Source organism: Neovison vison, chromosome 11, assembly GCF_020171115.1.
Source record: "Neovison vison isolate M4711 chromosome 11, ASM_NN_V1, whole genome shotgun sequence".
In the NCBI taxonomy this organism is placed as follows: Eukaryota; Metazoa; Chordata; class Mammalia; order Carnivora; family Mustelidae; genus Neogale; species Neogale vison.
In genome coordinates, this window is record NC_058101.1 from 91,717,735 (window position 1) to 91,745,294 (window position 27,560).

At 37.5% G+C, this 27,560-nt stretch overlaps 1 protein-coding gene across 4 annotated transcripts in view; it reads right to left on the reverse strand.

The window, feature by feature from the left end:
- The window catches only part of NDST3 (N-deacetylase and N-sulfotransferase 3), a 171,511-nt gene extending 152,739 nt beyond the window's left edge, over positions 1 to 18,772 (reverse strand). For 3 of the 4 annotated variants that reach the window (XM_044224127.1, XM_044224125.1, XM_044224126.1), the window contains exon 1: positions 17,752 to 18,772. In XM_044224127.1, coding sequence (XP_044080062.1) covers positions 17,752 to 18,732 — 981 coding nt within the window. In that variant the 5' untranslated portion in view covers positions 18,733 to 18,772. The remainder of the gene's footprint in view (positions 1 to 17,751) is intronic. The other variant, XM_044224128.1, reaches the window with a different exon arrangement.
- Between the last annotated feature and the right edge of the window lie 8,788 nt (positions 18,773 to 27,560).

Sequence of the window (27,560 nt, forward strand, 5' to 3'; positions counted from 1 at the left end):
GATACAGAACTTCAAATGAGACTTTCAGGAATTAATTTAGGAAGAGGACATTCCCTAAAAATAATGAGATAAAGAATTCATTCAGCATCTCAGCCATTTCTGTGACATCTAAATATATCTCAGCCATGACCTTAATGATGAAGTGCCCCAGGGCTGGTCATCTTTTATTCTTTCTCTCCCATCTCTTCCTAGGTGATTTCATCCAGTGCTAGGGCTTTATTACTATCAATATGTTAATGACTTTTCAATTTATATCTTTCCATGTGACTTCTCCCTGAACTCTAGACTTGCATACCCAACTGCCTACCCATTTCCACTTTGACACCGAAAAGGCATCATACACTTAATGGGTCTAAAAGAGAACTCCTGATTTTTTTTCCCCCCTTAATAATAAGTAACACTATGAGACAGGCACTGTCCTAAGTACTTTACATGTGTTTAATCATTGAATCCTTGGGGCACACCCATGAGGTAGCTGCTCTGACAGTTCTAACTTTACATAAAAGGAAACTCAGGCAGAGAGGCTAAGTAACTTGGCCAAGGCCAGTAAGTGATGAAGATGGGGTATCTATGTCCACAGTGTATGCTGTCACAACTACTTCAGGATACTCCCTTCTGTGTCCCCGAACTCGGGGAATATGCCACTGACAAGCCAAATGTTAAGCGTTATCCTTGGATCTACTCTTTATTGAAGTTGCTCACATACCCTGCACTAGCAAGTTCTTTCAGCTATATGTCCATAATATATCTCAAACGTGCTATCTTTCCACCATCTTTCTTATCACCATCATTACTTACCTGACCTATGATGACCATCTAGCTGGGTCTCATCTTCCATTTTGTCTACAGTCCCCTCTCCATATGACAGACAGTATGTTTTTTTAACCTGAATCAGACCTTATCATTACCTTGGCAAAGATCTTCAGTGGCTAGTCCCTGAAATTAGATAAATTTCAAACTTCTCTCCATGGCCTACCTGGCTAACTTTCTGAACTAATCTCACCTGAGGCTCCTTCATATCCACTATGCTCCACTCACACTGGCCTCCCTTTTCTCTTGCTTAACCACACTAAGCTGTACTGTATGTAGGGTACCTTGTGTGGAACTCTCTCACCCCAGATCTTTTTATTCATGGCAGGCTGGTCTCTTCTTTCAAGTCTCAGCTCAAATGTTATATCAGAGAGGATTTCCCTATCCAGTATCTCCAAGTCAGAACTCCCCTGTGCCAGGACCTTCCACCACTCCCGTGAGCTCACTGAATGCATTTCATTTTGTTCATATCTCTCTTATCTCTATACCCAAGACTTTGTTGTTGCTGTTCATTCGTTTTTATGTTTATTGTCTGTTTCTTCTCATCAGAGAGGTGAGGTGTATGCCAGTGGTGAACTTGTCTGTCTGGGCCACCACTATATCACCAGCTCCTGCCAGAATGCTTGGATCATAGCAGACATCTATTACTATTTTCCGAGTGGGTGAGCAAAAAAATGGTCTCATTTTTTTCTAGCTGATCTTATACCTCTACGTTATTTAGAAGAACTAATTTTACTCATGTTAGAATTCTTTCTGAAGGGCCGCTCAAATATTCTCTCCCAAATTCTTTCCAAATTTGCCCACAAATTTACTGAGGGCAATAACCTGGAATTAGGTATTTGGCAGATACAGTAATTCTTACAGGAGACATACATGCTATGAAGTTGGTATTGTTCTCATTTTACAAAGATGGAAACTGATGGTTTCAGAGAGGTTTAGAAGATTGCACAGAGTTACTCCACTAGAGAAGGCACAGTTGAGATTTGGACTCAGGTTGATCGGTCTGACTTTAGCTCCCACATTATTTTCAGCAAATATTTTATGTTCAGCTATGCAACTGGCAAGAAAAGTAAATAATCAGAAGATGAAATGACAGACAGCTTTCCAACCTATATAAATGTGAAAGCAGGGAGGAGGATGACTGAGGTCTACAAATGGTTGAGGTTAGAAAGAATGGTCAAAGATTTTGTAAGAGCTAGGGGTTGGGAAATTTATTTCAAATTAAAAGTAAGCTTATGAGATGTATTACAGTAGCAGATGGTGGAGAATAATTAGATAATTATCTATTAACTATCTTAATAAGATTTGTTAGAGATGGATCATAGGTTATTCAGGGAAACCAGTGTGTCTTGGAATATCCTTCACCTGAAATGCTAAAGTCAGAGAGCTCAACCACAACTTCTCACAACATGCCTTTCATTAGAGCTGTCAGGCAAAGCATAGCAGGTGGGCCGATGATTCTAAGAATTTCTAAGAAATTCTAAGAATTTCTAAGAATTCTTAGAAAAGGGTGTTCTGCTCATGCTATTTCATCATACACTCACTCTGTTCAGATCAGTCGGTGCTGGGCTTTCCTTAGTAATGTTTGAAAGACATTCATAGTCTGAACTGAAAGAAACCTTAGAAATGATTAAATCCAACTCTTTCATCTCAGCAAAAGAAACTAAACCCAGGAACAATAATTTATAACTTGTAAAGTGCTTCCACATTCATAGGTTCCCTGCATTCTCACAATGGCTCTCTGACCAAGGAGGTGCATTATTTTCACTTCCGTCTTTACATGGGCGAGTGAGGCTCTGAGTGGTTACGTGTAAGCTGGTCACTACAGGAATAGTGTGTGGGGTGCTGTGGCTTGGTATCTTCTGAAAAAGGCTGCATAAGCATTCTCCCTCTATGGTATTAATGAGGTTTTTAAAATTTATTTTTTAAACTTTTATTTATTTTTATTTTTCTAAGGTAAACTCTGTGCCCAATATGGGGCCTGAACTCATGATCCTGAGATTAGGACTCTCTTGTACTCCCAACCGATCCAGCCCCAAGATTCTTTTAATTTAATTCTGATAATGTTCATGAGGCTTTCTGGGAATATCAACACATAAAGGCTATATATCAACTCAGAAATATACTGTTCTATCTATGGAAAGTGAAATAGAAGAGAAAATGTTAACTGACTAGAGAGACTAAAAGTGTAAGGAAACTAAATCCTCACTTTAGCTACATGAATGAATGAAAATAATTTCTGACGTGTTAAAATGGGGGCAATAAAGTGCAGAGACCACCACCTTCAACTGGCGTATGTCTTTTTCTTTGTAAAAACACAGTATTGTATAGACCAATAATGACAATTAACATCCCAGTGGAAAAATGGGCAAAGGGCGATTCTCGAAAGAGAAGTAGAAATGGGCCATAAACATATGTGACCATCTTAACCTGCTGCCACAATTACATAAATATAAAAATTGATGAGATAGAAATTCTTATTCATCAGATTTTCAAACGTTAAAGAATGAGTAAATCCACTGTGTAGTGGGACTTAAGGGAATTTTTTTCCTTCTCTTTCTTCTTTGTAATTGTCTACATTATCAAAGTGCATATGAAAAACAAAGTGTATATATTATTTTACATATTTGAAAACCATGAAAACTTATTTTCATTTAGGACAATGCAAACAAACCAACCTAGCTCACATTAATTGGAGTTTCTTAAAGACAAATGTTTAGAGCTCTCTAACATAAAATTTGTTTCCTTCATTAAAAAAATATTCCCCCTCAAAATGTTCCTCATCTGATGGGAAAACTCTCTCCCACCTACAACTCAAGAGAAACCTTTGTGATTTCTTGGATATCACATTATAAGCACATTCAGTTACACTTAGAACACATCCCTTACTTTCCTCCCATCATCCCTCCCTCCTTCCCTCCCCACCCTCCTCTCTCTGGTCCTTCTTTCCTCCCTACTCTTCCCCTCCCCCCAAATACCACTTCTCTATGGTAGTTCTTAAACCTCCTGCTCAGGGACCTCTTTGCCTTAGGAGTCTTTCTTCTGACTGACCTGATATTCAGGTTCCTGAAAGATCAAAGAAGCCATGCACCATGCAAAATTACCCATTGTCTTCTTAATTAGCTCGAACTAAGCCATCCATTTGTTGGAATCATTTCCTCAAATCCTCTGCTTTTCTGCTTCTTTTGCCTTCATGTAAAATCTACTCTATGTCCACAAGATGTTTTACATGTGTACACATTTGCTAAAATATTGTCACACAGTCTTGCTACATGGTATAGCTAAAAAACAAGTGAAAATAAGAATTCTTCCAGTCATAAATCAGTCTTCCAGTCTTAAAATCAGTCACAAAAACTATTCTAATTCTATTATAATCGCTTCCCATCGTATATTTGCTTACATATGTAGAAATATATACTTTAATATAAAATCATTTTCTCTACAGAGAAAGATCATAGGACCCATGTTTTTGTATTTTGCAGTAATATTGAATACACTTTATTTAAATCATTAATTACCCAAATGTGAATGTTTATCAACTGCATTAGAATCACCTCCGTGAGCATATTAAACATAGACATTCCTGGGCCCTCCTTCCTAGATCTACTAAGTCAAAATCTGCTAGTGTAGGACTGGGAAATTCACATTTTTAAACAAGCATTTAAAAATGATTATTTTGCCTCTTCTGTGATTTGGAAACTCTTAAAGATAGTTTCATCTTGATAACTGATTAAATACATCTAAGTATCTCTAAATTGAAGACTGTTTAAGATGAAACTAGTGGCAAGTTCTTGGACTGTTACTCTAAAAAAATACTGTATCACCCTGATTTTTATTCATTTACAAATTACAAGTTGATTCATCACTGATGACTTTAAATACATCTGTGTCTTAGGCTCAATCAACAATAAAAATATAAATTGTTGAATATGGAGCCGAGTATGTCACAGATGACAATACGTTAGTGACTTGAAGCGGTCGCTTGAATTTAATAATAATTTTGCTCCTTGGAGACATTCAGTTAAGATAGAGAACCAGTCTGAAAACTGTTGCTGGCTTGAAAATAAAGATGCGCAGTTAATTATCTTCCCAAGCTCTCCTTGTTCTTCGGGATGTTGCATTGACATTATGTCAATTTCTAAGTGCAGAGCATTGAATACTGGGCCTCTGCCTAGGTTCTGAATTCCCAAAGGGATGATGAACAGCCTCCTGTCACTGGCATCCATTAGAGACTGATCCCATTTATGGAAACAGGACTTTTTTGAGTACAATGAACAACTGGGTCTTCTCTGAGAACGACTACCGAATGCTAATTAGTTCTTACGAAGTTATAACTGACAATGATTTTGGAGATCTGGTACTAGCAAGAAAGTTCCAATAAGAATGAAAAATATGGATTTCCTTTTTCATTGTTCATCGGTACCTCCATCAGATCAATGACAATGCCCCTATATCAGATAAGAAATGATAAAGAAAAATTGGGAAAATGTTTTTCCCTTTATTCCCTTAAAATGCTTATGACATTTTTGTAGCAGATTAGCAAATTATGCAAAAAATCTATTGAATATTAAGCTAAGCTATTTTTGTCAAAGCAAATACATTAGAGTTAAAATTAATTTTCATTATAACACCTTCTTGCTTTTAAAAATATTGTCAGATAATTGTTAAAATGTTACACAAAATTTCAGTATGTCAGAAATCCAAGTCTGCCAGGACACGGCAACGAACTATTTTGATGACAGCAACTCTAAGGCTTGAAAAGCTTATTGTCAAAACCACTCAATTCAATTACTCAAGAGTATCAAGGAAGTTGTCTTTCTAAGAGATGAACTCAAATACCTTGTCTCTTAGGGTTCCTAAGGAATGTCTGTGTTATCCGTTGTTTTGGTGTAGTAGATTATTTCATTCAAGATAAAGATAGTGAAGAACCACCCCCCAACCCCCTTTTTTTGATAGATGATTGTTCAGTGCCTCAACCAGCTGGTTTAATTTCTACACACAACGTTTCTTCTTTTTCTCTTTTTCTTTTCTCGGAAAGCTGATCCTACTCAGTATATATAGTTCAGAGAAAAAAAAAAAAAAAAAGAAACAGTGAGTTACGTAAAAATAAGTCTGTAAATCTAAATGGGGAAACAAGAAGCAATGCTGTACAAATCCAAACACCAGAGAATCAAAGGAGGGGTAGCAAGAGTGAGAACAGATACACAGATGGAATAGAACTCTGCTGTTTTTGGATTAGGGTAATTAGGGTAGGGGATTCCGAAGAGGGAAAGACTGGTAAAATAAAACAAGGGTACTGAATCTGAGGTGGATACAGAAATACAAGATAAGGTAAAATGGAAAGAGGAGAAAAAAACAGCATAATAAAAGCCTTAGCCTTATGTAATTGTGTGCTTGAGTAACTGTGTGGTAGTTGTAATGAACCGGCTTTTACATTTGGTTTTTAATTCACCTAATAATGGATGCACTTCTAGAAAAATGATATTAGAAACTAGTGAAGTAGTCAGATGATGGAAGTCACAGATCTTATCCTACTGAGTAATCTTCGGAGAGCTAACTTTCTTAAACTACTGAGGTGAAGGTGCTCATGTTAACTTTAAGGGTGTAAGGGATAGAATGAGTTTCAGAGCATGATAATCTAGATAATCAGTTAATTACTACTGGTTCAGAGAGTATACTATATATATATATATATAGTATATATATCAGAGAGTATATCAGAGAGTATAATATATATATATCAGAGAGTATATCAGAGAGTATAATATATATATATATCAGAGAGTATATCAGAGAGTATTATATATATATATATATATATATATATATATATCTCAGAGAGTATATCAGAGAGTATAATATATATATATGTATATATAAAATGAAAGTTTCATTTTCCAGTGAGAACAGTAGTAAATTCTCTTGGGGGAATGAGTAGCTATAAGAATGACTGGCATGAGTAGAGGCGCCGGACTGTCTCAGTCAGTTAAATGTCTGACTTTGGTTCTAGGCATGATCTCTGGGTCCTGGGATTGATCCCACTGTCCAGCCTCCTGCTCAGCAGAGAGTCTGCTTTTCCCTCTCCCTCTGCCCCTCCCCAAGCTTTTTTTTTTTTTTTTTCTCTCTTTCTCAAATAACTAAAATCTTTAAAAAAATTACTAGCAAGATTACATAAAGAGCATAGCCTGTGGTAGGCAGAAAAAAAGCCTATTCTACCCCTGCCCCCCGCCCTGCCCCCAAGATGTTCAAGTCCTAATTCTTGGAACCTGTGAATATGTTACTTATGGCAAGTAGGACTTTGCAGATGTAATTAAGTTAAGGATCTTGAGTTGGGGATTATCCAGGTGGGCCAATCTTATCACTGAAGTCCTTAGAAGTGGAAAACCTTCCCAGTTTTAGCCAGAGCGGGACAGGGCTATGAAAGAAAGGCAGAGAGATGTACAGCACTGCTTACTTTAAAGATGAAGAGAGGGAACATTAGCCAAGGAATGTGGGTGGACAGTAGAAGATGGACAAGATGAGACAATGGGTTCTTTCCTAGAGCTTCCAAAAGGGGCACCACCCCACCAACACTTTATACTTAGCCCAGTGAAAGTGACAAGTTAGACCTCTGGCCTCCAGAACAGTAAAATAATAAATTTGGGTTGTTTTATGCCGCTAAGTTGGTGGTACTTTGTTACAGCAGCAACAGAAAATAAATATATAGCTATTTTAATAATTGGTGCAATTAATAATTATAACTACTAACTATAATAATTGAATTATTAATATGAAAACGAAAAACCACTTACTCTTTTAAGGTAAAACTCTAGTATGCACCAAATGAGTCAATTTTAATACTTTTAAAATTTTAGTCCACTTAGAGGCTTAATAAAACAAGTTAACTATTTCCTTTGTCTATAAGCAGTCCATAAATTATGTCAAGTGCATCTCATAATTTATTTTATATCAACATTATGATTTTAAGACCTATTTTGTATCTTAGGCTACAGTTTCATTATGCATAAATGGCCTATAAAAGTTAAGAATAAAAAGTCCTTTAGCTATTAATTCATGCTTCCCAGAGACTAAGAGACAATATATCAAAACTTTTTGCATTTTTATACACTTTAAAGAATGTTAAAAATGCCTGTATAAAGCACATTAAAACATTATAGGGACAGTAAAATCTGAGCACATACAGAAAGAAAAAAAGTTAAAATATCTAAATCATGGGCAGTTTCTATTCTTTAATTAATCTAGTACCAAAAGGGTCTGTTGTATGCCAGTTTAATTCACTACAAACTGCTAAGCTGATTAACCAGAATTGTAGGCAAAATGCCCATGTTAACTCAAATCTTAAAGTAAAATCTAGCTTGTCCATATCATTGCAGTTATAAAGTCCAAGGCACTCTAAGGGTGTTTTGTTTCACATTTATAATTAAATCCACAGCGAAGCTTCAGATATGACCCATTAAGCTATAATAGACTCTGTCTTGGATGCAATCTGCTATAAAGTAGAATTTGCTAGGGAGGACTTGATATGGACACCACAATACTGTGTTAGGTTATAACTGGGAAGCAGCATGAGGTGGAAAAGTCTGCTTTGGCAGCCAGGGAGACCTGCATTTTGTATTCTGCGATGGGCACATCCTAGTTGTAAGATCTTAGGCAAGTCAGTCTTAGTATATGAATCTCAGTTTCTTTAAAGTGATGGTACTTATAGTCATTGTTTTATAGGATTTTTGTGAGAGTGAAGTGACAATAAATGTGAAACACTTAAAACAATATATGAACTCAGTAAGTATTAACCTGTTTAAGGAGCAGTTAAATACCCCCAAACATATCATTATAAAATAACCACATGTTCTATAGGCTTAACATTATAAGTCATCATCACAGAAATACAAATGCAGATCCCTTTATATTTTGAATTACTTCTTAGAATTATGGGCTATTAAAAAAATAAAAACTAACTCAACTCTCAATCCACAAAAGGACATACCCAGTAATCAGCAAACTGCAAAATTTTCTCCTTTTTTACTTCTTTTATTAAAAAAATGTGTCTCATTATTCATCAATGTACCCCTTGAAATCCCTATCACAGCGCTTTGACAGAATAGATGTTAATAATTTTCAAAACTGAATTGACTATCTCTAGAATCTAAGTCTTAACTCAAGAGTTTTGGTCTTCTAATCTGCTGCTAGTCTAGCGTGTGGAGGTTGCCATGACCTGGTTGAGCTCTAGAACCATCTATAATGGCTCTGCTCTTTGTCATGCTTGGAAAGGAGATTCACTGTATCAGGACTTTAACAATGTAACTAGTCCCCAAATATTTTGTTTCTACATTCATATAGTGTTCCACACACGTTTGTCTCCTTTAAATGATTTAGAATTCATTGTTTTAGAATGTCATTGTGTAACAAATAACTCCTTAATAGGAATAGTAATAGAAATACATTCTATCTCACAATTTAACAAATTTAATAAAATGTATTAAGTGTAAGTTGATAATGGATATGAAATAGTTTTTTTCCCTTTGCCTAAACTATTATCTTATTTCCCCATGATAAATTATTGCCAAAAACTATTTCCAGAAAATTATTTCCTTAAAATAACTATTTGTATAATTGCTAACACACTATGTCTATTTGAGTTTGATAAGAATATTGAATGATGCATATTCCTGTATATTATAAATCACATTATATCAAATTTAGAAATATGTATTACATCAAACTGAAAGAGGAACATTTCATAGACATACATAGACATACAAACTGCCTAACTTTTTGACAGTTCTAATTAGAGACCAGTGGATTCTCTCTCTCATTTTTAAGATTTTATTTATTTATTTGACAGAGAGTACAAGCAGGGAGAGTGGCAGGTAGAGGAAGAGGAAGCAGCAGACGCCCCATGGAGGTTGAGTAGGAAGCCCGATATGGGCCTCTATACCAGGACCCTAAGATCATGATCTGAGCTGAAGGCAGACGCTTAGCTGACTAAGCCACCTAGGCGCCCCAGAGACCGGTGGATTCTGACATATTCCACTCCTACAAGCATTAAGGTGACTTCTAGGGATCCCTGATATTCCTAAGGTGGGCTATAGATGAGGGAACTGTTAACTAAGTGTTGTAAACTCAACAAAACTATCTTTCAAAGATGAGGCTGAATAAAAGCATTTACATTCCATAAAAAAAAAAAAAAAACCTGGGAGAGTTGACCATGAAGAGACTCTCATTAAAGGAACTTCTAAAGGATGTGCTTCAGGACAAATGAGATTCACTCATTCAACAAATATATACTGAGCCAGGCACACTTCTAGGTGCTGGGGATCTGTCAGTGAACAGAATAGATGCGAAAATCTTTACTTTATGGAGCTGACATTTTAGTAACCAAAGTTACAAAGCAACATAAATAAGTAAATATGTATGGTATGTCCAGTAGTATGCTGTTAGACCTTTACCAACTGGCTCTTTTTAAGGGGGGAAAAAAAGCCTGCATCTGTGCATTTGCCAGTTTCTGCGGTGTAAATGCTACCTCCATGCCGAATTTCAAACTGCTGGCTATGTCTGGAGGGAAGAGATGAACCCAACTGTCCCGCTGAGCCTGTGTGAACTGATTTGAGCACAGCCCAAGTGCTAGGGAGAAAAAACGAGCAGGAAAAGATGGGGAGATTTAGCAATTGCAATCTAAAAGAGAATGGCCAGAGGAATCTTCACCCAGAAGGTACAATTTGAGTAAGGAAATGGAAGGACGTGAGAAAGAGAGTTATGCACCCAAATTTTGGAGAAAACCGTTTTAGGCAGAAAGAACCACAAGTACAAAACCCTGAAGCAGGGGCTGGGAACTGCAGAGAGGCTACCGCAGAGTGAGAAATTCAGGTGGTTAAAGGCAGGGTGTACAAGACTGCAAGAATTTAGGCTTAGCGCGAGATTGGAAGTCACTGGAGTGTTCTGAGTAAGGACAGGATCTAAATTATATGTTAGTGGCCTCAGTCTGGCTTCTCTGCTGAAAAGGAGTAAGCCAGGATAATAAAGCTTTGATGGTAGTAAAAATAATAATGTCTGAGATCTGGGATTCAACAACAGCAACAACAACAACAACAACAACAATGAGTTAACATCCAAAACAAGAACAGCTCATCAGCCAAAGGAGAGTGGGCATGACTAGGAGATAAAGTAACTGCATACTTTTTGACTGAGGTGTGAAGACATTGATTATTAGCACTTGTTTAACACATATGTTTAAATTTCTGGAGAAACTCCTAGAAGAAAAGAAATAAAATCTATACATTTCAAACCAGGAATGGGTAGAAAAAAGAAGGAAACTGACAACAAAGGCAAAAAAGAAACAGAGCAAAAACAGAGCAAAAAAGAAGAAACTGAACAAGGGGGACAAATATAAGGCACAAAATAAGATAGCTAAAATCAATCCATACACACTGATAATCACAACTGTTTGTAGATTGATCTTGTTAACTAAAAGACAAATATTGGCAAAGTAGATAAAAAGAAAATTAATTGACAAGTTGTTTTTTTAAACTACTTTATAATGTCAAGACATGCAGAGAAGACGGAACAAATATAAAAACGAGGTAATGTGCAATTTTTAAATAGTAACCCGCCAGAAGCTGGTTAATTATGTTAGCATAAGGTAATGATAAAATTTTCAATTAATATATAAATATATATGTAAATATAAATTTGTATATATGTATATAATTCTTAAATAACATAGCTTTAAAATATAGAAGGTGATAATTGACGGAAAAGCAAGGAAATATTTACAACCCACTAACAGAGTTAAAGAATTAAACACACCTCTTTAGAAAATGTCAATTAGTATACCCCATTCTTCCCCCTGCCTCCACAAAAAGATAAAAACAGTAAGAACATAGAAAATTTGAACAACATAGTTAACAAAATTGTGCTAAGTGGAGAATATTTGTTTTTAATCAAGTACACAAGCAATAGTATATCCAGTCATAAAGTGATCCTAGCAAATTTGAAGTATTTGTTTCAAGCAGATACATGCTTCCAGAGCAAACTGCAGTTAAAATGAATATCAGCAAATAAAGACAAGAAACAGCAGAGAAAATGGAAAGGAATTAGAGAACTATGAGGGAGAAAAGAGGGTGTGTGTGTGTGTGTGTGTGTGTGTGTGTGTAGGGGGAAAAGAACTGATGCTGTGTAGGTTTTGACATCCATTCGGGGCACTATTAATAGTGAACTATCTGGAGAAATTTTTGTTTCCTTTCTATTTTTACTTATGACAGAATAATTGATTGCAGTTGCCTTCTCTGGCCCCGCCCCCCGACATTTGGCATGTTAAGTTCTTTTTCAATGGTTTTATGAAGCCTCTGGCTCTACTTTAGCTGGGGTAGTGGATATTCTGATGAGAGAGTGAAGTCAGGCAGATCACCTTTACACTCCAATTACAGTCTCCAAGGGTCGGCCCCTAGTGAGACTGAGAAATCAGCCAAGTCTGTCTTCTGAGCCTGATACCACTTATTTCTCAGACCTTTATGGCTTTTCCTACTTCTATTTTCAGTTCTTTCTTTTCCCTAGGTACTCTGGGATCTTTAGTTAGTGAGGAAAATAATGATAAAGTCACTGATGACATTGTATCAAGATTTAAGAACTGCCCTTTCCTAAGGCCACTTTTAAAATGTAGATATCTTTAGGGGACGATCTACAACAGCCAAATTAAGGAACAGTGATGGGTCAGAAACTAGTGGGAAAGACTGGGGATGGTGTGGAGATGGAAGGCGTTGCTGAGTTGCTAACCTCCAGCCACACTGTGGGCACCTCTGGTGTGCTAATAATGTATGGCTGCACTGGTTCCTCATTTTCTCATGGATGTTAGGAAGTTTGGCAAGAAGACATGTGTGCCAATCTTAGGAGGAGGAGGAGGGAGAAACACGGGAGGAAGAGAGTGATATATAGCTCTTTTATTTGTTGACAGTATAACCACACATAGTTCCATAAAACTTTGAAAGACTCCCTGCCCTCTTCCACTTCCCAACTGTCTTAGGGGTGAAATGTTATAGGGAATGGTCTAAGTCTACAGATATAATGGATCTTAGGCCTAGAGTGAATTCATTCTTCTAAGGGAGAATGTGAATTGGTAGTACTCATTTGGTCCTGCTGTGCTTTCACTGATAGCTTTAAAATACTGTAATGGCAGAAACATCTATTCATAAACCACTTTTCCTCTCCAAAACCCTCTCCACGCACTTAGTCTCAGGAAGTCTGAGGACAGGTCCTAGAAAACTAGGAACTTGAAAATCACAAAACTAGTCCGCGGTGAATTTGAGATAAGTCTTGTCCACACAGTTCAATAAAACACACCCACACCCCTTTTTCTGACTTCAATAGGACTGAAATGAGCATCGACACTTTTGGAAAACATATTAATTGTCTGAACTATATGTTCTTTGGTTCTCTAAGGGCTACGGCTGATAGTTTATAAATTCTGCAACTAAAACGGACACCTTAGGTCTATATTTTTTTCTTCCTCATGAAGGGTCATATATTCTGTGCCATGTCAGCTTCTTTCGCTCCTTAAAAAGTGCTCGTATTATTCAATACCTATTTGCATTGCTAATTCTAATTTTCTAGTTAAGTAAGAAAACACTTTTTTTGTTCCACATAAAGAAAAAAAATAACACGTTTGCAGTCATTAGTATAATAATTAAAATTTATGTGCTACACACCATCCTAGTTTTGCAAGAAACATTATATGTTGCCTTCAACTGTCTCACAATCTTTTCAATTTTCCTAATACTTTAAATAGGGAAAATACAATATTCTTCATAAGGGTAATAAATAAAAGAACTTGATTAAAAGTATTTCTATTAAGGGGCACCTGGGTGGCTCAGTGTGTTAAGACTCTGCCTTTAGCTCAGGTCATGATCTCAGGGTCCTGGGATGGAGCCCCGCATCAGGCTCTGCGGGGAGCCTGCTTTCCTCTCTCTCTCTGTGCCTGCCTCTCTGCCTACTTGTGATCTCTGTCTGTCAAGTAAATAAATAAAATCCTTAAAAAAATATTTCTATTAATTAGGTACTTTTAATTACCACATGCACAACATTTTCTTGGATCACACATGCTCTTTAAACCCCCTTCCAAGGAAAAAAGATAAGGTAAGTTTCCTAACTAGGTTAATTAACCCTGGTTAGTTAGGAAGACTTATTGCTCCAGTTTGCCTGGGACTCTGAGTTTTAGCACTGAATGCTCGCAGTCCAGGGAAACTAAGGTGGTGGTTGGTCACCCTAACTCCTGTTAGTCCTCCAGCTAATTTCTCTTCTATCCTTCACATCAAAATTTCTCCACTGAATATCCTACACTCTTCTCCATGTCTTAACTCACTCATTTACTCCTGAACTTATTGCAACGGCGCCTCTGCCTCGAGGCATGCCTCTGGCTCCATGCCCCTGGAATTTGCAAGCGGCTCCAGTGACCTTCATCTTTTAGGAAAGGAGACTTGTAGTTCTTACCTCAGTGGCCCCTGCTGCTGGATTTTATACTGCAGTTCATACCCTCCCTGACATTCTTTATTCCCAAGGCATATACGGTAGTCCCCCTTATTCACAGGGGAAATGTTTCAAAGCCAACAGTGGATGCCTGAGCTTGCAGATCATACCAAACCCTACATATGTTTTTTCATATACATACATCCCTATGGTAAAATTTAACTGATAAATTAGACACAGGAAAAGGTTAATAACATTGATAAAATAGAATACTTATAATGATATACTGTAATAAAAGTTATATGCATGTGGTCTCTCTCTCCAACATCATATTGTACTGTACTCACCCTTGTGATGACATGAGATGACAAAATGCCTAATGAGGAGATCAAGTGAGGTGAACGATGGAGGCATTGTGACAGAGTGTTAGGCTACTATTGACCTCGTGACCATTTGTCAGGAGGGTCATCTGCTTCCTGACCATGGCTGACTGCTGCTATCTGAAACTATGGAAAACAAAACCACAGATAAGGGGGCACTACTGTATAAGGGCACAGCTTCTTAGTCCCTGACACTGTTCTCTTGGACTCTTAGTAATGAGATCAACTCTCTCCAATTGTCTTCTGAAAGATGATTTTCTTCAAGATTCTATACTATACTCCGTCTTTCCCCCTTATCTTCTATAAGCCCTTTCCCTGGCTGATCTCACATACTTTCATGCTTTGAGCCATTCCCTCCATTGAATAGTAACTTTAGAACATATGCTTGCCATCCAGACTTTTCTTGAGAGCCAACTACCTATAAAACATCTGTAGTATATCTCAGATGCACTTCAATAATTTAACATTTTTAATATGGCCTCTAATTACCTTCACTATGATCTTCCTGTTCTCTGGTTTTTTGTTTGTTTGTTTTGTTTTTGAAGATTTACTTATTTATTTGAGAGAGAGCACAAGTGGGAGGGGCAGAGGGAGAAGGAGAGAGATTCTCAAGCAGACTCCACACTGAGCACAAGCACCTGACATGGGGCTCAAACTGAGACATCACCAAGAGTTGTACATTTAACCAACTGGGCCACCCCCATGCGACCCTCTCTCCTCTTTCGTTGCTTTTGGGATAATCAACCATTATTTATGTAGCCAAACATCTTAATTTTATCCTTGAGTGTTTTCTCCTTCATCTTCACTGACCCAATAAGTTGTTCGATTTTACCTCCTAAAGAATTCTTAAACTGGTCCTTCCTTCTCCATTCTTTATCATTTCCTAGTTTCAACAAAATCCCTTTTGTCTGAAGTATCACTGCTGTAGCCTCCCAAATCATCTTACTAGCCTTGCCTTCAAAATCTGTCCTGCTTAATGGGGCTTAATAGTTCTAGGTACACAGCACATAGCACAGTGTTTCCCAAGGCAGTACTTAGGTAAAAGGAAGAAAAGAGAGAGAGAGAGAGAGAGAGAGAGAGGAAGGGAGGGAGGAAGGGAGAGAAAGAGAGAGAGAGAAATGAAGGAAGGAAGGAAGGAGGGGAGGAAGGGAGAAAGTAGAAGGTGAGGGGGAAAGAAGAAAGAAAGGAAATATTTACACTCTCAGGGTAACTGCATACAGTAAATTAGTGTTTTGAGACACAATTACAGATATAATGTAGAAGTAGTTTAAAAGCCCAAATAATTCAAAATATACTTTCTTTTAAGCCTTCGGATTGGTTAGAAAATATATTCCCATCTAAATGAGCAATTCATTAAATTTTTTATACATGTTTAATTCATATTAAATGTACTCAATTGTAATGTGTTTTTAAAAAATATTTAATTAATTTATTTTACAGACAGAGATCCCAAGTAGGCAGAGGGGCAGGCAGAGACAGAGAGGAAAGGAAGCAGGCTCCCTGCTGAGCAGAAAGCCTGATGCAGGGCTCCATCCCAGAACCCTGGGATCATGACCTGAGCTGAAGGGAGGCCTTAACCCACTGAGCCACTGTAATGTGTTTTTTTTATACCCCTTAAAAATGGTTTAATCTTAAGAGCACTGAAGACATTTTATATTTTGTATAATTCTAGAGGATATAGTAGGGTTTACATATAAAACTTAGGCTTATCTAGCACATTTTTAAATGGCATCACAACATATTTTCTCAGTTTTAAAGAATTATAGTTCAGAAATCAAACCTTAAAAACATGTTTTATCATAATATTTTGAAATGAAAAAATTGGAAGAGAAATATATACTTTTTGTAATTTTCAAGTACATAATGTTTAAGCTACCAACTTGATTTTAATTTAGCTACAATTTTCAAGTATATTTCATAAGACTTAATGAAAACTTAAGCACAACTTCTATGTTAAAAATTAATTATTTTTATTGAGTTAAAAAGAAGAGTCTAAAATACTGTCAAAAAATTTTTTTTTCTTCCAGTTTTTACACTCTCTTATGGTAACATTTAATGGTCCTTCTGGTATTCTTAGCTCATTGACTAGTGTGATTAACATTATTATTATTTGCCAGATGCTTAGTCTTTATAGAAAAGAATGCAATTTTCAAGATTTTTTCCATCTGATTTAGTCCTTTGTATTTTACCAGAAGGTTAAAGCTGTACAGAATAAAAAAAAATGTATCAAAATCTCTCCTTTCACTTTTATGAGAAATCAATCTGTAATATAAGAAAGATAGAATCCTATAGTATTCTGAATGGAAAAGTAAGATAAATGTAGATCATTTTAATTTCTAATTTCATTAATATTAAACAATCAGTTGTTTATGTAATACAATTCATTCACAACAATCAACTATCTGCAAATAATTGTTTTTTACTTAAGGGCAACAGTTTTATATAGCGAGAAATCTAATACCATTTAATACAGCATGATGGGCTTCATATATGTATCAGAAGTGTTCAATGAATTTTGGAAACTTAATTTAAATCCTTATGTTTGTGTGTGAATAAGTATGCTTGTATATTCATAACTTTCCATATTTAGCAGTGCTGATTTTAAGAGTTTCAAAAAAATATAAGAGAAAATGAGCTGCACATTTGACTTCCAAAAATATCTGAACTTGCTACTTATGAGATCTTTAATTCTTGAAAATTTGTGGGAGTATTTATTTTCATTAAAACAAATTTACTTTGATTTCATATTTAAATGAACTGAAGTCTTAGATTAGTAATAGTTTTCTAAGGTAGTTGGTTTCTGGAAAGTTAATTAAGCAAGATGATTTCTACTCTGTATCTGTATATACACATAGAAAAGCATTTCAGGATCCTGCCACACTCAAGTCTTTAGCACAGTCTTCATTTTTCTTGATTCAGAAAGATATAGCCCTATATTTCAAATATAGCTATGGGAAGCCATCTCATCCCAGTTTGCCTGAGACTTTCTGATAAAATGAATATCTCATGTCCTAGGAAATCCGTTAGCCCAGAAAAACTGGGACCATTGGTAAACCTACTGAAAGATGATCTAAACTTTGAAACTTTGAGTTAAAAAGGGCCTTACCTTAACATCATTGATGTTCATTCTTGTTCCCTCCTTTCCCACAAAAATATCATCAATATCCACAAGAATGTACCTGTCCAAGGACAGTGTCAGCCTCTTCCCTGACAAGAAGGAAACAGCGTCTATGAAGATGAGCTTATGCAACCAAAAGTTCAAGTTGTTGCCAAAAAAAACTCTCTGAATTCCATCATGAAGCCCCAGGTCATGTATGACAGTGGCATAAAAAGCACCTTTAGAGATGGGAGGAGAAAGGTTCTCTGGGGTCTTTACTTTGGCAAATATTACTGGTTGGTAGGCTGAGTGATTAATCTGGAAAACTGTCCAGTCTGTTCCAGGTAAAGAACCTTTCTCCAGCTTGGAAGATTTGGTCACATGAAGCAATGGAGAATGAGGGTTAATACAACAATCTTTTACTGCAATGTTTCCATATATGGAGAAAGGGAAACCTTTCAACTGAAAGCTCTGTAGACTCTTCTCGCTAGTTTTGTGGAATCCAATGATACCCACACCATATTCCACACAGTATTTATCTAAAAGGCTTCGGTTCCAAGAGTCCATATTTATATACTTTGATATATTCTCATAAATAATGAGAACATATTTGCCTTTAGTTTTTTCTGTAAGTGCAGGGAGATCCCCCTTTCCAGGAGCAATTTCAATGTGATACTGAAATCTACTGGATTCTAGAATCATAATTATGTCTTGACCAAGTGATGAGTATTGACTCTCCACAAACACCAGGACTGTGGGGTCTGTCCTCGAGGCATCAGAAAGCTTCATTGTCTTGACTTCCATAAGCCTGTATGGTAGGTGCTGGAAATCCCCACAGTCCACTTCGGACATCATCTCAGAGGGTTCATTTTCCTGTTTGTAGCCACTGTACAGGTAGTATGCAGATATAATAATGCTCACCATACAAAATGTGGCGAGCAGAATAACCGTCCTTTGAAAGTGTCTGTGAAGCTTCATGATAAAACTCATGTTGCATATACTTCCCTCAGACTGTTCCCAATAGAAGCACCATAAAACAAAAAAAAAAAAAAAAAAAAAAAAAAAAGAAGAAGAAGAAGAAGAAGAAGAAGAAGAAGAAAAAGAAGGAAAGAAAATATAGTATTCGGCTACTTTTCCAGTCTCAGTCGATAGTTTATGTCACCATCGCAGCGCATTTGTGTCACTTGATCAGGACTCACAGTAAATATAGCCTGGAAAGTAGAATAAAATAGAACAGAATATCAAACATTCATTCTGTGGCATCAAAATGAACCAGTTTCTTCCTGCCTATTGGCACAAGTGGCGACCTGTTTAGCAGATGAATGGGTGTACAGTCTGTTTGAAAGCCTCTTTTTCCTCCTGCCTGGTCTGGGTGAGGACATGGGAGGGAAAGAAATGGGAAGAGGGCTCCATATAACAGAGGCTCTCTATCCTTCATATAGAAAATACACTGGACTAACCAGAAATTTCCTTTTATTGACTGAGCTTTGCATCAAATTTTGTAGATAAAACATACCTAAGATCACAGAGAGGTCACCTGAGCCATGCACAGCCCTATCATGTAATGCATACACGATGCACATGTACTGAACATTCATAAAAGTGTCGTGTTTCATTTGGTGCTGTAGTTAAGACACTAGTTTCTGCTGTTTGGAAAAGAGCACAGTAATTACATGAAAAAAGTAGTATAAAAAGTAGAATAAAAATGTTTTTTAAGAACAATGAAAATAACTAAAACTCCATGAAACACCTTGTTATGCTATAATTTTAAATCCCTTTCAAGACTTACTAATCTTAGAAAAATTTAGTAACTTTTGAAAAACAATAAGAAAGAAACCCAAGTGCTTCTTAAAGCAGAAATTTATTAGAGTCTTATGGTGCTGCCACTTTTTGAGGAAATATGCACCATAAAAGAATTAAGGAAGGCCTTCTTATTGTCCAGAAGGCAGGCTGAAAGAAAGAGGTTCACTGAACCTCTACATCTCATTAATTGTATCACTTTGGCCCCAGTACCTTTTAAGTAAAATGGTGAGGTTAGAGTAAATGATCACCAGGAACATTCTGGCTCTAAAATTCTGTGATATTCATCTATGAAATAAGCAATGAACCATATTTGGAATAATATATGTTTATCTTTATGAATAATACATTCTGGCTTAGGGGTGCCTGGGTGGCTCAGTCGTTAAATACCTGCCTTCGGCTCAGGTCATGATCCTGGGGTCCTAGGATCGAGCCCTACATCGAGCTCCCAGTTTGGCAGGAAGCCTGCTTCTCCCTCTCCCACTCCCCCTGCTCATGTTCCCTCACTTGCTGTGTCTCTGTCAAAAAAATAAATAAAATCTTAAAAAAATTACATTCTGGTGTATAACTGCAGGATATTTACAGAATAGGAATCTTATAGATAGGTTATTTATCCTGTAAATTATTCATTCAAATATTTAGGGCATCTATATCATTCATTCAAATATTTATGGAATAACTGTCTTTCTATTTAAAATATAAATGGTCAACAGAGTGAATTTCCTTAAGTTTCCAAAATTAAAGAGACAGTGACTAGCATGACAATAATAAATGATTGTTGATTAGGGACAAATGCCTCTGATGGGATGAGAGAAGTGACTATGGCAAGTGGGGAAGCCTGAAATGATGTATGATTTGGGTAGAGCCTTGAAGGTGAAGGTAATGTAAGCAGGCATGTGAGATAGAGGGGATTTATAGACACAAGAGTGAGCACAATATTGGGCAAGGAACACTCTGACAAAGAATGGAAGACAAAGGTATGAAATCCCTCCCCCCCAAAAATAAATTTTACAGAGTATGGGTACCTTAGATTATGGGGAGACTTGATAGCATACAAGTTCATGGTTGAGAAAACTCATCGGGAGCCATTCTACTTTCCCACTTTGGGGAATAACATGGTAAGGATGAGATTTTTCAGGAAAATGAACTAACCAATAACATGGAGGGTATTCTAGAGCACTGTTAGAAAGTAAAGGCTGGCAAACTGGTACAGGCTCGTTTCTCACAATCAAGTCATAAACTGTTAATGATCTTGGTCATAAGTCAGGGAGAATGTGGGAAGAGGCAAGCAAATCAAAATTACCAGGACAACACAGAGTTTCCACTGTAATTGTAGTTATTTCGTTTTGGAAAGTAATTACAATTTAAAAGTTATGTACTTGTTTATGAATAATATAATATTCTGGAGTATAATAGTGGGATATAAAATCTCATCTTTCTATGCCTGTTTCAATTTTAGCTCTGAGGTGTTTTTGACTGGATACAAAATGTATTACTACATTTTGCATTTCAGATAGCAGCATTTCATAGTTTATTCTTGTTGTCAGAAGTGAATGGCATGTAACTCATACTAATCTTATCTGTGATGAGGCAAAGTGGTGAGGAGGACTTGTTCTCACTATATAGGATGGATATTAGGGACCTACTAAAACTACCTTCTCCATTACTTGGTATAAAATACTGAAAGACCTCTCTTTTATATTAAACTCTTCAAGTTTCCTCTTGAAGCTAAGGGAATTCCCATGTATGTCTCTGAGGGTAGGATTTGGTTTAAGATAGTGAAATGGACACATTAAGATTCTTCAAGTCTTCTTCTTCTTCTTTTTCCTTTTTTTTTTTTTTAAAGATTTTATTTATTTATTTGACAGAGAGAGAGATAACGAGTAGGCAGAGAGGCAGGCAGAGGGAGAGGGGAAAGCAGGCTCCTTGCTGAGCAGAGAGCCGGATGTGGGGCTCGATCCCAGGACCCTGAGATCATGACCTGAGCCGAAGGCAGAGGCTTTAACCCACTGAGCCACCTAGGCGCTCCCTTCTCCAAGTTTTCTGTAAACCTTTTTTGACAGCACACTTCACTGTGACCAAATTTGGTCCCTGGTATAGACTCTCAAAAGTTACTGTTCCTATTGCAACCTCATCCACCCCAACTACTTCCCATTCTATGTCTGTTGGCTTTGAAAATCCCAGAATGCAGTGAACTGTTGCTGTCCCTCCTGCGTGGGATGGTGCTCTAGCAACTTCTCCTGAGCCCTTCACTGGGGGGGTGGGGGGGTGGGGGGAATCACTAAGAAGACAGGAACATGTGGAAAATGAAGCTCCTCTACACAGTTCCCCTGTGAAACCTTCTCAGATAAAGCTGACCTTCCAAACGTGGTCAGACCAGCAGGGACATGTGCTGTTGTAGAGATGTTATCTTCTTTGTAATTCTTGAAACTACTGTAATTAAAATTTTGTTTATTGTCAGTCTGTCAGTCTCTCTTATCCAACTGTGAAACACTATAAGAGGGTAGAGATAAGGCCTCTATCCTTGAGCCCCTAGGGCCAGTGACAGAATAAGCACCCAGGGACTGTTCGTGGAATTGGTCAAATACAATGGCCTATTAACCTTCCAGGCTAATTTGGCAATTCTACTTTATTCTGATTTCATAACTTATTTTTAAGGTTACACATCACTATTAATATGATTATAATTATCTATACATGTATAATTATCTATACATAGAATTATCTATACATTAGCTGGATTTAAGTCTCTGTTTTATTTTATTCTAAGAAAATATAATCATACTATCCTGACATAGGATAAAGGAAGGCACTATGGTAGATATTGTATCTTCACCTGCCCAAAGATACCTATCAATTAATCACCCTGTCATTGGTCATCAGGTATTTGTTGAACACCTAGTTTGGGCTTAGGTGCAGGGGACACCACAGAGATAATATTAAGAGTGATTCTGGTCTGTGGAAGCATGGTCTCTGTTGTGGGAAATGACTTGTGAAACAACAGTCAACACTATGTTGTACATAAGAGGTAGTGGTTAAGGCTGTACAGACTAGATTTGTTAAAAGTTTCAAAACAAATATTATTGATTAATTAAAGATTAATGACATTTAGGAAAGCAGTTTCTGCAGACATGGTGCTGGAGGACATGGCATGATGGGCAAGATTTGGATATGAGGGTGGGATGAACATGTTAGGCAAAAGAACCTGGCAAGGGTTGGGGGGGGTGGTCCCTGGCTGGCTCAGTGGGCGGAGAGCATGTTACTTGATCTTGGGGTTATGAGTTCAAGCCCCACATAGGATCGGGGGAGAGCTTACTTAAAATACCTGGCAAGGTTGAAGAAATGAAATGGTTACCATATTTTTATCTGAGAGTGAGACTAAACTGATACTATGTGTTAAGTTGAAAAGGGAACTAATATTTCATTCAAGGAGTCCTGCAGATTAATGTATGTCCTTGGAAGTGACTGTGAAGCACAAAAGTGTGGAGTTGGAAACAGACAGCACTAGATGAATCTGAACAGAAGAAAGACAATAAAAATAATCACATTTACAGGTGATGAGTGTAGCAGCGGCATCCAGAATGGGCAAACAGCAATCACATAAACAGAAAGAGTATATGCTACATTGTACAGAGTGAAGATGCAGGTACAGTCAGGACAGTCCCACTGAAGGAGCTGCTGCGCCATCTAGGTGGGGGATCGTGGGGGTCCAGACTAAGGTGGTTATCAGGGAGAATGAAAATGAAGAGAGACAGGAGAAAGACAGAAAGAAAATGATTACTGATAAATTATGCTTGGGGACTAGAAGAACAAAAGTGCCAGTATTAGAAATATACAAACTTAGAGTGGAAATTGGCTTGAGCTAATCATGTTCACCTAAGGTGTAGACAGGTGACTATATGATGCTTAGGGAGATAGCAAGATTTACAATGTTCTGTAAAATAGGTGGATGTTGACAGAGGGGATAAGGAAACATTTGAAATTAATCGGTCATAGGTGAATCTGGATATGCTGCACAAACTCAGAAAACTTGTTTTCTGAACAAGTTTACTCCTCCCCCTTTGGACCAGGTCCCCAGATGATGTAATCTAATTATAATTATATTTTATTTCAGGCTTTTATCACAATTCTTACTAAATATTATTAGCAACATTATTTCTTTAATGTCTCTCTTTCTTGTTAGACTGTAATTTCCAAGGGTATAGAGTTTGTGTCATTCCCAGTAATCTTTCAAACAAGAAACAGGATAATGACATTTTTAAAGGCCAATGAGAGCAACAGGCAAACACTTCAGTATAGTGGTTATTGTATTTTTTAAAAAAGATTTTATTTATTTTGAGTGAGAGAGAGCATGCACAAGGAGGGGGAATGACAGGCAGAGGGAGAAGGAGAAGCAGGCTTCCTACCGAGCAGGAAGCCTGATGCAGGACTCCATCCCAGGAATCCAGGATCATGACCTGAGCTGGAGGCAGACGCCCAACCAACTGAGCCACCCAGGCACCCAGTAGTTGCATTCTCGAAGTGCTCTCACAAAAATACACTGAAAATCATGAATTTTTATATGATTTGAAGAATTCTCTGAATGACTAAAGAACAGGCACACCAGCCTGCATGTCAGTGAGTTTCCATGGACACGATCGTCTTTACTACAAGCAGAGAGCTGACAGGTGTGCTTGCATTAGGAGACCTATGATGAGTAATATGCTGAATGACCAAGGAAGTGTAGTTAAATTAGAAAATCAATAAATCATTTAGGCAGGCATTTTGGGAGAGCTGGAGTAGATACAGGAAAATTTCAAGGTTGGACTGGTTATAAACATCCCCACGTCACCAGGATTTCCTATAAGGCATGCCTAAGGAAATAACATCGTAGGGGAAGGTACAGTAATAACAACAGCAACACGGCTAAGTTAGTGAACACCTACTACATGCTGACGTGGTGCTGGGCCTTTCAAAAGTTAAGTAATTGCCGATAGCTAAGTAACACCTCATAGTGGCTTAACAGAATTTGGAGCTCGACAGGCTGCAATGAAGATACCATATGCCCAAGAAAGCAAATGCAACACTTTTCAGGTTAGGACTATGTAGGAAACAGGCAGTGGGTAGCTATTATCTTTAGATGCTGCAGTTTCTGCATATGAAAATGGAGATAGTTGTGGTACCTATTAGTAGGGTTTTTATGAGGAGTATGAGGTCAACTATAAAAAGCTCTTAGAAAGTGTCTGGCACATAGAATGAATATACTAAATGTTACCTGTGATGATGATGAGGAGGAGGATGGTGAAGATGGTGATGATGGTGATGATGATGATGATGATGACAATGATATCAATAACATGGGAAGTGAGAAATATCCTGAAGATGAACAATAAAAAATCACTAAGGGCTTTAAAGGGACAGCTTCAAGTATTCCAGTGTAAGCAGAGTTGTGGGAAGAACAGGAAGTCCCCCTTTGATGCAAGAAGCTAAAGTCAGAGCAGAGGAAGAGACTCAATCAGAGGCATAACCCAGCATCACGTCTATCCTTGGGCTTCTTCTCATTCCTCCCCATTACTCCAGATAAGCTCACCTACTCATTGGCTTTCCCTACCATCTATGCTCCAGTAAATGCCAAATGTTTATTTGTAAGTCCAACCTCCTTCTTCTGAGCTCTAGGATTGTAAATTGAACTATCAACTTGATATAATAACAATAACCCACAGTAACTGTATTCTTCTTCTTATATACCAGCCACTGGTCAACTCCATGGGATTCATGTCACAAGAAAACTCAACCTGTCTAAAATGGAACGTATGATTTACACTCTAAAACCATCTTCAGCTTCCCACGGACCATGTAGTGGCTCATCCTTGACACCTTCTTTTCCTCTTACCTCTGCTTATCTAAATAAACCCAAGCCCTCTCATTTCCATTTCCCAAAACTCACCTCACCTCTCCAGTATACAGCTCTTTCCTAGGCAACGTCGCGCTCGCTTGAGCTACTGCACCACTAGCCTCCTCGTGAACACTCTGGGCTCCCTTTATACTTTTCTCAGTCTAGCATCAAAGTGCAAATCGAATTGTTTCTTCCCAGCAGAAAATGTGTCCCAGTGGCTGCCCATTTCACTTACTGATTACAATTCCTATATATGCCCTAGAAGACACTATGAGGAACAATTCCTACTCTTACATCTCAGGACTGATGCAATGGTGTGCTCCTCTCTAAATTCCAGGTAAATGAATCTTCTTTCCATTCTCAAAAAGCAACCACCTCTTTTCTGACTGAGGGTCTTCTCACATGCTGTCCTCTTTGGAAGGACTTCCAAACTTCATCTGGAAATTTTCTCCCAAGTCTTCATCTGGCTTCATCCTCTGAATCCTACGGTTCCTAGCATAAATGTTCCTGCCTCACAAAAGCCTCCTTGATTCCCAAATCTGTTGGGTGTCCCTTTTTACACTCTCACATCCCCATCTACTTTACCTCCACAGCACATTCCATAGGTATAATTAGTCATGCGGCTTTTTGTGTAATATTTCTCCAGAGATTGCAAGCATCTGTAAGTACCCGTTCACTGTATTGGTTCTAGATACCAATACAGTGCTTGAGGTAAGAACATCTTGATGAATACTTGTTAAATGAATGAAAAGAGAGCCTGTACTAAATTTTACAAATAGCAGCTATCTTCACAAATGAGGGCAGTCATTAAGTCAAACTATCTTCTGTAAATGCATACCTCCACCAGTCACATTGGCCTCAAATAGTCAGGGTGATAATATGAACACTGTGAATGGCAGTGACCACCTTGACCGCAGTCATAAGTCGGACACATGCAGAAGTTACCTGTCACTGAATCTTACTCAAACACCTACTTTTCCCATTCTGATATTTTTCAGAAATTGGCATGGCTAGAGTTGCTTTGTAATGCATCTGTTTTTTAAAAAGGAAAACATCTGTTTTCCACCAAGGAAGCATTAGCTGTTATTTAATTATATACCATTAACAAAAGGCAAAGGGAGAAATTATATTTTCGAATCATAAGCCATTCTGTATATATAGAGAATTGAAAATATACAAACATACATTTTGCAAAGTATTTTGATATCTGCAAGGGGCAGCACCTACTTGTCACTGTAACCTATCTTTTCTCTTCCACTAACACCCACCATCATCCCGAAGTAAAAATCAATTTCTAAATGCAATAGAATCACGTTGAAGTTGGCAGTACAAGAAATGTTGAAAAAACGATTGCCATCTGGAAAATGAGTATTAATAACTAAAGAACTTCAGGTTCTAACATAAATGAAAGATATTTAAAAGATCTTGACAACATTCCCCTTTCACAAAATTAACTGTATTTTATAGTGTTGAAAATGCATTGCGAGGCTTCAAATACATTACATGAATTTGCTAAAAGTAATTTAGTAGTATTAAAAATTGACAAAGAACACATTCTTCTCTAGGAAGAAATGTGTGAAACTGTGTCATGTTAATTGAACCCTGATGTGGTGGGGAAGTCAGATGCTGATTTGCATGGAGTATGACCAAGAACATACTCCATCCCTAGAACTGTGGTTTTCCTTTGGGATGGATGGGCAAATAGATGCACTTGGGGGCATAGGCTTTGTTTGATACATTACAAGGAAAAATGCCTTTCTACTGCAATTTTCCCTCCTTTGTATTTAGAGATTATCAAAGAAAAAAAATATTTTTCAGGGCGCCTGGGTGGCTCAGTGGGTTAAGCCGCTGCCTTCAGCTCAGGTCATGATCTCAGGGTCCTGGGATTGAGTCCCGCATCGGGCTCTTTGCTCAGCAGGGAGCCTGCTGACCTCTCTCTCTCTCGCTCTGCCTGCCTCTCTGCCTACTTGTGATCTCTCTCTGTCAAATAAATAAATAAAGTCTTAAAAAAAATATTTTTCACCTCTCTCAGTCTTATGCCAGCCAGTGAGGCAAGACAAGAAAACTACCCCACTACTGCTTGCTCTTTGTTCTGCCTTAAAAGAGAAAGTGTCTGTTCTGACTTAGAGAAGAAAATGTCTCC